The sequence below is a fragment of the Squalius cephalus genome, assembly GCF_949319135.1.
Source record: "Squalius cephalus genome assembly, chromosome: 17".
Lineage (NCBI taxonomy): Eukaryota > Metazoa > Chordata > Actinopteri > Cypriniformes > Leuciscidae > Squalius > Squalius cephalus.
Genome location: NC_137138.1, coordinates 8,165,561 through 8,179,314, shown reverse-complemented (window position 1 = coordinate 8,179,314; position 13,754 = coordinate 8,165,561). Strand labels below are relative to the sequence as shown.

Below are 13,754 nucleotides of genomic sequence, written 5' to 3'. Positions count from 1 at the left end.
GCGAGAAAGGTTGACATGGAGCATGTTAAATCTCCAACCTCCAGGGAATCACACGTTAAACAAAAAAGCCGAACAGAGGAGAGTCTGTTGGCAAAAATTGAATGCGACAGAGCTCGTAATAAAACAAGAATCAACATTGGCTTGGCTTTTCAGAGATGGCCAGAACTGAGGGTATTTTATTGAACATATAAATTGCCATAGCTCTCTAACAGAGTTCATTGTAAAGCAGTAGCCTATCTATTGTGAGGGTCATATCATTATGGTTGTTGTAGCTGTGCTGGAATTTATTTTCAAGGAAGTAGCGTGTCTATGAATGTGTATACGTATCTTCAGTCAGCTTGAGTTCCTTTCCATCTTGACTGTTTATATCTCTTAATCCTAGCAGTGAATGTTTCGTTTTATGAGCAGATAAACATATAGTCGTAGAGCTGAAGCACAACCATAACAATAAACTTCCAAAAAATCCATTTAGTTTGTTTATTAACCTCGGGCCAAAAGTTGTTAATACCTTTAATCATAAACACCATATAACGGACATATAAACTGTATGCCACACCATGCTTCGAGTAATGGTTATTTTATCTTATATGGACAGTGATTGTTTTAAAAGAATTTTAACCCTGTAAAGCCTGACATTTGAAATAATAATCAGAAAAATCAATTTTTTAAACAGAACAGTTTATTGAACCTCTGGACAAAAATAAATTAATAATCTAAACTCTAAAAAATCTGTTTTTTGCATAAAAATGTATATGCTCAAATGATACAGGAACATATGGAGCTCACGGTCAAGGGAAAAAAACACCTCAGTATTATTCAGTGGCCCAAACTAAGCAAAAATATTTAATTTGGAGCAGTTGCTGATACATGGCCAAAAATATGATGAAATTCTGATAGCTTGTATTGTAAATCAATGAGATCTTAATAACAGTATTACATAAAATGCATATAAATATCAGTTGTCACTCTATATCTCCCAGTAATATGTCTTAAGATGATATTTAAATGCTTAGTTTTTAGCTCTGTAGTTTTTATTGTGGGTGGAAATCATACAATGCAATGCAACACAGTGCAGATTGAGAGATGAACAAATACACGTTCCTCAAAAAACCTGATGTAGACTACAGATCATATTTGATACTCACAATTTAACAAGATTTTTTCTAAAAAATGATGAATGGATAGTCATTCCTAAGTTGCTTCAGTGTTCATAAGTGTAAGATTTATCATTGGGGTTTTTTTTAGCAAAGTTTTGATCATGTTGATAATTTGGTGGCCTTTAATTTGTGTATTAAATATGATAGTAGGCTTTATAGGGTTAAGAATCATGTTTTTTTTTTTTGCAGATTTTTCCTGCAGCACTCTACGGGATATGTTATGATTCAAGTATAGCTATAGCTACAAACACATTATCGGTTTATCTGACCTTATCCAACTTCCTCATTAAGATTCTCCTCACACTGTTTTTCCACCATGACAGTAGTTGACCCAACAGAGAAGAAATACTGATGAACAAGACAGTTTGTGTCAAAACCTGCTATATATGTGGCGAATTGTATTCTGACACATTTTGGAATGTCCTTATCCTAGCTACAAGCATTTGTATGTTTCAGATTTCATGAATTGCTCGATCAAGATGTCGGGAATTAGATTTGCATTTCGCAATTGAAATAGCAGTGTTTGCAGTGTTGAAGTTTGAGGTTTTAGGTAACCAGGGCAACGGGAAAGCAGTTGTTGAGTTGTCCTGGGTCATTCTAATCTCTCGGCTTCCACAAGGACGATGGGTAATCCGATCATATGACATCATTGTGATGAAGTTACCGCCCAGGTAACGAAACACTGATAAACTAACAATGACTATGTTTATATGAACCCTCATGAAGTGATTATTAGGCAATATTGCAATTAAAGTTTAAACTCTACCTCATGAATACACTATACTTTGATCAAATTGATGCAATTAAGCTCATAATTGTAGCAACCATAATCGTAGTAAAATGTGGCATATGCATATTTTTTAAGCGCAATAAGGCAAGAAATCACTTTAATCGTATCTATTCCACTCTGACCAAAGTGTGAATGTGCTTGTGATGTACATTGATGACATAGACTGCATCCGAAATCACATTCTTCCCTAGTATATAGTAGGCGATAAACAGTATGACAAAAGAAGGATGTCCAAATTCACAGTACTCATAAGAGTAGGCAAAATGCACCCGGTTGGCCTATTTGCTCTGGCAAAATTCTGAAGTGTGCCTATGATGGATGCTTTACTATCCCATGAGGCCACGGCAGAGGATTTGTGCAGTGAAGTGTTGCAACTGATGCTGGTCGGTCATGATGATGACAACATGGCACTATGTCCAGATTACATTCATACTTAGAGAGTACTTTTTTAGCGGTCGTGAAGTAGTTAGTCAAAATAAGTACCTACTCAAGAGAGCATGCCATTTCGGACGCAGCCTTTGTCATGCACAGATTCGTAAACATGGTGGTAAAGAAGATATAGCATTTTTGGAGCACAAGTTCATGTTGATAACGTTGCGCAATATGAATAAGATGCAGTGTATTAATGGCCAAAACTGTCAAAATGAAGACGTTTTTAGGTGCATCACTGAAAAAAATGAAATATATAGAAATGTGTTTTGCATTTGATGTTACCTGTAGATTAAAACAGTGCATGTAAATGGGAATAAAGAGGTTCGCTCGTGTCGTATAAACATCTTACTGCGATTACACTGATAATTGGAAATGATCACATTATTGGTGCACATGTAAATGTAGCCAATGAAAATGGGATATAGAAAGTAGCTAAGTGTGTGAGGAATTGTCACAATGACCAGCGCTAAATTCCAGCCCTAAAACTAAACTAAGCAAATCTCAAACCTGAGTGTTATTGGTTTAATGCAGGTGTCAGTGGGATCCTGGAGGTGTTTCTAAAAATGTGTGTGTGTGCCATGTTTGAAACTGGAGGGAAGAGCTCAAATGATCCGGTATCAAACAGTTTGATCAGACGCACACGGTTGTCATGGAAAACGGTGCCAGGCAGGTGGCATGAAGCGGCAAGGTCATTAAGTTTTTGATGTAACTTAGGACAACCGCAGGTGGGCACTCTCAGATCAGATAGCTAAATACACTCAAGGTTAACAGTGACACACACACACACACACATGTTGTGTTTTCAGGTTTTATGGGGACTTAGACTTAATGTTTTTTATTCTGTACAAACTGTTTATTCTTTCCCCTTACTCTAACCCTAAACCTACCCATCACAGAAAACCTTCAGCATTTTTACATAAAAAAAAAAAAAAACACTTATTATGATTTACAAGCTGCTTTCCTCATGGGGACCAAAACATATCCTTACAAGGACAAGGATTTTGGATATTGCCATCTTTGTGGGGACATTTTGACACATTATGTAGGGTTTACCAACCCCCCCCCCCCCCCCCCCCCCCTTTGAGCAAAATCTGACAGGCACCTGAAAAATTCAGACTATCTAACCACTGTATCCTGACAGTTTATGAAATGTGTGAAAATTTATGCTGAAATTCTATAACTTCTGTAACTTAAAAAAAACATTGAAGCACGGTTTTGTATTGCTAACTAAATCTAAAACCACACAAAAAAAACTGTTTTTCATGAAAGTTTGTGTCTCTCATGTTTGTTCTTTCATGAAGTCATAATAAAGTAAATGTTAAGTGAAATAAACTAAAATATTAAACTTATATTATATGAATTAATTTCAGATTTTTTTTTCTCATTTTAAATTGAACTAAAATTAAAAGAAAAAAAATCTAAAAATAAAAACTAATTCAAACTATTAATATAATAATATCTCAATAATGTTAACATTGAACAGTTTAAAAAAATGTAGAAATTGAGATTTATAAAAATAGGAATATAAAAATGTTTGTACATTTTTATATAATATAGTTGGATATTGCAACATTTACCTTACCCACAGACCTCAAACAAGTTTGATTTTTGGCCCTCTGTGGTAAAACGTTGGGGCACATCTGATCTGAAATACTGCAATTTATTGGTTATCAGCCATGAAAATAATTAACGACTTATCGGTATCGGACAGAATTTTAACATCATTGCAGCAAATTTTTGAACAACATTTTAGGGTAACAGAAACACATTATAAAAATATTCATGATTCTGTCTCAGCTGTCAATGTCGAAAACTTTTCACGTGTAGGGACATATGGATAAGCGTTTCTGACATCACTTCCTGCCTCCTCCAGCACAGCCACAGGATGTGACATCATTGACTGTGACGACGAAAAAGAACTATCTATTAAAGGGAGCAAGAAATGACAGACAGGAAGATGATAGCAGAGTTATTGAGCTGTGTGTGTGTGTGTGTGTGTGTGTGTGTGTTCTCTGAGGGTGAAGGTTTTTGGGTCTTCAGGGAAGCAGCCATGTGAAAAAGGTGGTATGAGGTCTTTCATGTCAAATGACCAATTAATGGAGCTGAAGTGGCCCTTAAGTGTGTCATGTTTGCACACACCCTCTCTCAAACACACATAGACACTCAAACATCCACACACTGGCTGAAAAGACACATATTACGGCTCTCTAACACATCAGCCACTCACACACCTGTTCCCATGTACACTCGCTCACACAGACACACACTGCTGTTGGCACTACACCAGAAGCTCTCACGTTAATTGTGTCCTGACTTTCTTTCACTCCGACTCTCTCAGGTGCAGTATTGAACCCTCACACACACACACACACACACACGCACACACACAAACACACCTCTTTGAAGATCTGTGAAAAGAATTTTTTTTTTTCATTTTAATTTTGCACTTTCAAAAGGACCCAGCTGTGCTCTCCCGCTCTCCCGCTCTCCCCCTTTTCTCGATTTTCTTCCTTTCCTCACAAAACTCCATGTTTACTGGGTTTAGATTTTAGTTTTGTACACATTCTACATGTAATATTGCAAAACTGCATTTTGATTGGAAGTCTATAAGCATTTTGGGGGGGAATTTTTAAAACTTATTATTTCAATTATATTTTATATGTACACTTAAGGAAAGTTTCATATGATTTATACATTATTTTATCTTTTTTTTTTTTTTTTTTTTTTTTTTGATAAAATTATTATTATTTTATTTTTTTAAAGAGGCACTACATAAAATAGTTCCGGTTTAATTTTAGGAATAAGATGCATGCTATCATTTGCTCTTTTTCTTTTTCTTCTTATTCTTTTCTCTGTTTTTCCCTCACTTTATTTATAGGTTTCTCCACATATTACAAAATTCCAACCATTCCAGAACACAGTTGTACAATTTAACATATGTAGAGAAAAAGGGAATAAAAAGGGTAAGATCAGAAGATAAGCAGGGATCCAGGACATAGCCTACCTAATATAAAGGGAACAATTATTAACCCCAAATAAGAATGTTCAAATATACCTAATACAGTACCCCCCCCCCCCCCCCCCCCCAAAAAAAACCCACTTGTGGCAACCGAGGTATTCTCTTTTTTACTTGTCCTTTCTTTTCTTTTCTTTCAAATATCATGAAAGGCAATGAGAAAGCAATTTTCATTATTTGTATTTATTTGTTATATGTATATTTACATTTCAGGAAAATTATTATTTCTATATTATTTTATTATATTTTATAATATTGTTTTTTATTTTGTAATTTATTCTTTCATACATTGATTGATTGATTGATTGATTGATGGGCACTGCATGAAATAGTATGGTTTTAATTTTAGGAATTAAATTTTGCTGTTTTCTTAGACAGTGAAAAGTATTTGGACAGTGAAGCCTTACTTAAAAATGAAATCCCATGGCATAAGATAATATCAAACCAAGCACATTTTTTCTTTAAAGAATGAAATGATAGTATATACTCACACTTTTAAAGCATGATATGCCTTATCTTTTTTTGCAAGGACTTTTAACTAACTGGTCTCCATCTTATTTGTCTAGCATCAATTTGGCATTTTAGCATTTATGTTGCTAGCATTATTTGTTTTATTAAGTTTGACTCAGTAGCATGTGTGTGTACATGACAAATAACTGAGAGAAACGAATATCTACAGGTTTAAATAATTTGTATTTATTCATTTGAAACAATACAGTTAAGCACACTCATAACAAATTAACACAAACATGTTACATGATAGAGCACTTGACCAATCAGACACTCCACTATACAAAAATGAGCCAATCAGAAACATGCTGAGATATCATAATCAGCTTGTCCTAAGCTAGAGAGGGGCGCAATATTGAGATGACTTTTCTTAACAGTCACACACAACCTCTCTTACGCGCTCACACATTAGAACACACACATCGAATGCCGATTTATTCTCTCAGCTTCACAGGATCAACAGTGTTAGTGTTAAGGCAGAATTGCAAATCCTAATTTACCTCCCCATTTCTCAGCATGTGCACACACACTTAGACACACACACACACAGCTCATTTTAAACATACACAATCTTCTGTTGTTAGTGTGTGGGTTTGAGCGTGCCATAGATAAGTACTTATACAGGCATTATGAGCTCTGTTCCAAAACCTAGTGAGCTGCCTTGCTGTCTACTAACTATAATGCCTATAGGCAGCTGCCTTCTAATAGTAGTGTCCCTAACTAACCCTAAACACATGAGGGAATAACTTGGAATAATCTACATGGACAGCAATTCAAAGTGGCACAAAATATGGTAGATTTGACTCACAACAGAGTCTAGTGTTAGTATGGTGCTGATGTACTCAAATAGGCAAACTTACATATTCCATTCAAAAGCTGGGGGTCAGAAAGATTTTGTAATGTTTTTTTTTTTTTTTTTTTTTTAAATGTCAAAAATACATTAAAACGGCAATATTGTGAAATATTACTTCAACTTAAAATAACTGTTTACTATTTGTAATATATTTTAAAATATATATATTTTTTTCTGTTATGATCTTTACTCCAGTATTTAGTGTCACATGATGCTTCAGAAATCATTCTAATATGCTGATTTGCTGCTCAAGAAATATTTCTTAATATTTTCAGTGTTGAAACCAGTTGTTTAGCTCAATATTATCATGGAGACCTTGATACATTTTCTTGATACATTTACAAATTCAAAAGAATCTTTTTGCACATTATAAATGTCTTTACTGTCACGTTAGGATCAATTTAATGCAATCTTGTGAATAAATGTATTAAAAAAAAACTTACTGACCCCAAACTTTTGAACTGTATAGTATATATAATTTCAATTTATATATATATATATATATTCACTGTGCTCATTCTAGTGCTTTCTGGGATTGACTTTGGGTGATGTTCCTTAGTTTTTGGCCATACAAACAAACAAAACTTAGACTGTTTCGTAAGAAGCGTGTATGATGCTGTCTAAGCTCACTAGGTTAAATGACAGAGCTATTATGGGTGTGCAGGGAAAGCTTTGTTGAATGGCACCTTCCCTCGCTCTCTCTCTCTCTCTCTCTCTCTCTCGCTTTCAATCTTAAAAAGGGAATGTTAATGAAGGTTATTTAGCTCATTTTCTGGCTCCTCTTGAGGAATTCGTTAGATTTACCAGCTTTCTGTTTCATTAGTGCTTTACTTCATTTCGTATTTCTTGAAATGTCTCAATTGACATGACGGTCATGCTGTCTGGCTGTGACTATGCCTCACTTTGTTTTACTTACTGTTTTTTTTCAAGAAGAAGCTTCTCAGTGTGTGAGTGTGTGTAATGAGAGGGAAGGCACAATCTGTTGCTTTTTTAAATAGTGAGCTGCAAGAATGATGTATTTTTTTAAGCCAACACCTGGAAACGAGTTAGCATTTTAGCATCCGGTTCCATCGAGTTTTTGGTTAAATGCCTGAAATAAGGTCTGTGGTGAACACAAGCTCAAGATATTTTCACATTTTAATCTATGATATAAAAGACATCAATAATACCCCTTGAGATTTTTTAACGCAGTATTTTTAATTATGCCTTGCTTTCCACCTTATAATGCATTGTATGATCTCAAGAACAAGTGTAACCAAGTTATTTATGATAATACTTATGTTATGCCTTTAGAAAATATAGTGCATATAGTGCAATATAATGCATGACAAACAACCAATTTCAGATGTAACAATGAATCTGCAAATATTATAATGCATTTTAACTTTGGTTACAATTATTTTTGAAAAGATATAATGCATTATTATAACGTATATTATGAATACCTTTATAATGCATTATTATAACGTATATTATGAATACCTTTATAATGCATTATACATGAAGGCTTTAAGCAAAGTGTTACAGAGATTTGTCTTGAAAAAGGTGGTTGATATATATATATATATATATATATATATATATATATATATATATATATATATATATATATTGTCCAAGTTCCCTTAATGCTTGCATAACCAAGATAGATCTGAACGTTCAGGGAACATTCAGAAATGATGTTTTTGTTACTTAATGGGATTGTTAGCAAAACATTCAAATCAATGTTAATGTCATGCGACCTTGGTGTAGTTCCTTTATAGCCCACGTTTAGCTTTTTTACATCTGGCAATTGTATTTAGGCTTGTTCATTTTCTGAAGATTATCTTGATGAGCAAAGCCTGTAAGAATCATAACTTTTGTTAGTCACAGAGCTTATTTTGTACAATAACTCAAAAGCCAATGGAAAAATCCTAATGCGTTTTTGTCGAGGGAACCTCAGGGCTGGCCTTAAAAAACATGTCTTCCATGCAGCGCCCTATACACATTAAAAATAGAGGTTCCAAACGTTTTTGGGTTTTTTTTTGCATCGATGCCATAGAAGAACCATTCAGTGAACCATTTTTCCCACTATAAAGAAAGGTTCAAAGAAACTTTTGTGTGATGGAACCATCGATGCCAATAAAGAACCTTTATTTTTAAGAGTGTATTACAAACACAGTCATTAACACTGACATCTCCCCTCTTCCTCTTTCAGAAACACAGTGGCATGGTTGATGAGGTTTTCTGTGTGAGAGATGACTGCTGCACAACATGATAGTCATCTGCGAAGGAATCAGGCTGTTGTGTGTGTGAATGTGCGCTTGTGTCAGATGCAGGTTCTCTTGGCATGCAGCATTTCTATGAGGAGGTTGTTGCAGGGCACCTCTCCGCTCAGGTGTTTGTAGCACAGGTAGTCTTCGGCTTGCGTGCTCAGCGCTCTGAGCTCGGGAAGGCGTAGCAGGATCTGGCTAAACCTGTCCGGGAACTGCGGATACGCATACAGTGTGTACTCCAACAGCGCGGCGTTCACCTGCTCGTACACGCTCTCGACGTAAGGCTGGTTTTCCAACAGTTTCACATCTGCAGAGTGAGAGATGCACCGATAGAGTCTCATTAAAGACGGCATGAGTGGAAAATGGGTTTTCAAGCACTTTCTGAATGCACACACACACACACATGCACACAGCTCTCAGGCACTCTTATTATGAAAAGCAGCTTTTGTTGGAGCTAAATTGCTCTCACTTAAGGGAACGCGAACAATAAAGGAGCATTTTCTCCCGAAGCTGAGAAAGAGAGGGCCATGGCAGCACGGACCAATATGGGGTCAATCCATTAAACTTCTTTTGAGCCGGAGTCTCGCTATAGACGGTGTGTGTGCGTCTGCGAGTGGATATACGTGGTCCGGCTCCCTGCCTTTGTAAACAGGAGCGATTCAGAAGGCTTTCATTTTAATTAAGCCCATTACCCAGTTAGCGCACGGCCCGCGCCACACAAAACACGCTGCCACTCACGACAAATAGCCTGATACACACGCGTCCTCGTTAGCGTGGATCAAAATCAATGCAATATTCGTCTTTTGAGAAGTTAATTAGCCTCGGTCAAACCCCAGCGGGGGAAACATAGATACGCTCAATAAGACACGGAGGACGGGGTGACGGTGCCACCGCTGTGGCTATAAAAATGTCTTTTTATATTAAACTATTAAAACATCAGCAGCGGCGTTGAACGGAGGGAGAGAGACAGAGAAAGAGAGGAAATTTCCCAACTCTTCCACAATGATACAAAGGCGATTTGGTCTCTGGAGTTAGTTAAGAAGTAAAACTCATTCAAACACTTGAGCGGAACCTTTTAACTAAGGGAAACATTATTCAAATTAAAAGACCAAAAGATGTGCATTACCGGATAGTTATCGTTCCGTCGGCCAATCACGTTAGTGGAATTTATACGTTTAAAACATCTTTTAGGACTCAGTCAAGGTTAATAAAAAAAAGTCTTGAATTAAGAGTCATATCATGGGAAACAGGTTTTCGGTTTTTTGAAATTATAATAAAAAGCTGCTCAATCGACATCCTCTTTATTTACGATGCAACTCACTCCCCAATGATTTGTGGAAAATAAGCAGCAAAAATCATCTGTGAGCACATTAATACACTACCGTTCAAAAGTTTGTTTGTTTTTAAAGACATTGATACATTTATTCAGCAAGGACACGTTAAATTGATTAAATAGACATTTAATGTTACATAAGATTTCTATATCTAATGCTGTTATTTAAAAAAATTCTATTTATCAAAGAATCCTGGTGTCAAAAAAAAGGTGTCACGGTTTCCACAAAAATATGAAGCAGCACAACTGTTATAATAACTGGAAATGTTTGTTGAGCAGAAAATCAGCATATTAGAATGATTTCTGAAGGATCATGTGACACTGAAGACTGGAATGAACCTGAAGAGAGTAATGATGCTGAAAATTCAGCTTTGCATCACAGAAATAAATTACATATTAAAATAGAAAACAAAACACATTTCACAATATTAATGTTCTTACAGTGTTTTTGATCAAATAAATGCAGCCTTGGTGAGCATAAATGACTACTTTCAAAAATATTTGTAAAAAAACTTTTGAACAGTGTCCACACACACATAGCAGTTCAGCAGTTTACATGCAAAGACGTCAGCCAATCACATGAAAGCTACAGTAATAGCACGTGCTGCCTCACCTGGGTTAAAGAGGATGAGGTATTTGAGACAGGCGGTTTCTCTGCGGTCCAGCTGAAGCTCTTGTAGACGACGCACCAGCTCCTGACCTCTCTGTATCATCCCGCTCAGAGTGACCCCTGCCTGGGCCAGCAAAGACCCCAGCTCAACCTGACCCACACACACATATGCTAAACATCAATCGAGTGGATCCAATGCATATATGTGCGTGCGTGTGTATGTGTGTGTGTGTGTGTGTGTGTGTGTGCGCGTGTGTTACCTCCTGTCCAGTGATGAGAAGCACACTGTCCTCTTTCCCATGATGCAACTGTCTGGCGATGTAGTCCAGCACAAGAAGCTCACTCCAGCAATTATGCAGCAACTTCATCTGATCTCCCACCTGTGGAGCAGAGAGAGAGTGAATAAATGAAAATGGACATGAAATGTACGAATATTTGTGTATTTATTTTAGATATATATAAATTATTATTTATGGAAATATAATTGCTCAGAAGCTTTGTAGATTCTATAATTGCTTCAAATCTCTGAAAACATAGTTATATTTATTGATATGTATTATTATTATTTTATTTTATTTTATCACTGTAAAAAATTATTGTTGGTTTCACTTAAAAAAGTAAGTTACCATGGCTGCCTTAAAATTTTGAGTTTATTGAAATAGAAAATTTGAGTTAATACAATGAAGGAGATTGGTTTAATGAAAAGAAACACAAAATATTATGTTATCTGAACCACATTAATTATCTAAGTATATTTGACAAAAGATAAAAAGTTGTGATAACAAATCATGGAAATATTTTTTTACATTACATTTATTTACATTTGTTTATATTTACATCACTTATATTTCATTTAACAAGAACATTATTTCATTTGCTTATCTCATCTAAATTTCTAAGATAAAAAATGAAATAAAAATGGAAACAAATGAGACAAAGATATAATAAAAAAGGATAGAGATGTATAAATATGAAATGAATTATTATTATTTAATTATTTTTTTGCCAATTATGGCAAATTTAAGCAAAATGTGAGAAATTATTGAAATCTCTTCTAAAACTCTAAAGGAGACAAAATATGAAAAAGCAGAAGACTCTATTTGAGGAGAAACATTGAGATTATGAAATTTGATATTTCCTTTTGAAAGTTAAAATGCATATTTAACACACACACACACACACACATAGCCTCACCCACACACATTTCTCAGAGAGCTGCAAGTTTTCCACTGCCTAACATAGAATTGAGTTAGTGTATAAAAATGAAACAGAATTGAACCATCATCGAGGTTAGCAGAGCCGACAATGTGATTCAGTGTTCATTCAAAGATCCGCAGTAGCTGCCCGCTATTGTGGTTCACAGTCCACAGTCCTGTCCAGTACAGGTATAATTGGATTGAAAATATCCACTTATGTGTATGATATAATTCTACAGAGACAACTTTCAGCTCACTGTTTCATACGAGATTGGTGACCCCACAGAAGCCTCCCGGGGCGGCACAGTTAATTGCAACAGAAACGCACTCGGTATTTTTTTTTAAAGCGCATAGAATTGGACGCTTGATACATCACTCCCTTTATGCCACACTCCTGTTGCCATGACGAGAGATTGTACGGCACATTCTGCACACAGTGAAGGAAGCTGGAGTCTTGCGTGTGCGCATCTGTTGAACACTGTGTACCTGTGTGTCTACAGCAACAGACAGACAAAAAACGCACATGTAAGAGCTTTCTATGCAAATGGAGGAAAGCAATGAATGCTGAGGTGAATGCCATTAAACACTATTTCACTGTACTGTAAAGAAATCATTTCAAATCTAAGGAATGGCACAATTTCTGTACCCCTGCATTACTATTCACAAGCAATTAGTGTTCTCAAATATGAAATCAAGTATGTCTTTACAGTTCACACAAACATCCAAAAGAGGAAGAACGACATGTTGTGGAAATTACATGACATGAGGGTGAGTACATTATGATATTTTCATTTTTAAGCTATCCGTTTAACATCTTGTCATTTGCATACAAATAAATGGAGAAAAAGCAAGTAATGCTAGCTTATTAAATTGAAGTAGGCTAAAGCTAGTGAATGTTTTGAATGTAGTTAGAATACAGTGACTGAAGCGTCTTTGAAGCAATTCATTTCATACTTGAAAAGAGAAAACTTTCTGCATTTCCAGCAGCCTTCACGAATAAACATAAAAACACACTTATATTTAACTAGAAGTGAACCTGCTGCTAGCTAGTGTTTAGCAATGCTAAGAATCAAGCTAGCAAAGTATGATCAAACAACATAGGCCTATGATTTAAAACACAGTGCCCGTGATTAAAGTAGAAATAAGTTCAGAAATAACATTCAGAGTCACATAACAGCAAAACTGGACAACCAGAATCTTAAAACAAAGCAGTGAGCCATATTAAAATGGCCGTATATTATTCTGATTAAAACTATGCATTTTGAATGCAAATACATTAATGAGTAAATAAATCAAATTGTTATAAAAGAGACAGACAGACAGACAACAGATAGATAGATAGATAGATAGATAGATAGATAGATAGATAGATAGATAGATAGATAGATAGATAGATAGATAGATAGATAGATAGATAGCCATTTTGAAAGCAAATAAATGATTATCTCAAGTTACTTGTTTCATATTGACTTTAAAAGTAGTATGAAACATAGTGCATTGTGCATAAGGAATATCCAGCGTTAATAGCGACATTCACATTAAAAAAATCATGTTTGATTCATTGAGCGGCATCCAGTTTTTTTGTTTTTTTTGCTTTTTTTT

The 13,754-nt window shown here is 35.4% G+C and overlaps 1 protein-coding gene across 1 annotated transcript in view; it reads right to left on the bottom strand.

The window, feature by feature from the left end:
* Positions 1 to 8,866: 8,866 nt before the first annotated feature.
* The window catches only part of nr5a1b (nuclear receptor subfamily 5, group A, member 1b), a 12,998-nt gene continuing 8,110 nt past the window's right edge, over positions 8,867 to 13,754 (bottom strand). Inside the window, exons 5-7 of the mRNA XM_079847212.1 lie at positions 11,217 to 11,336; positions 10,960 to 11,107; positions 8,867 to 9,320 (exon numbers count right to left, since the gene is read on the bottom strand). Of these exons, the coding sequence (XP_079703338.1) occupies positions 9,067 to 9,320; positions 10,960 to 11,107; positions 11,217 to 11,336 (522 nt within the window). The 3' untranslated portion in view covers positions 8,867 to 9,066. The remainder of the gene's footprint in view (positions 9,321 to 10,959; positions 11,108 to 11,216; positions 11,337 to 13,754) is intronic.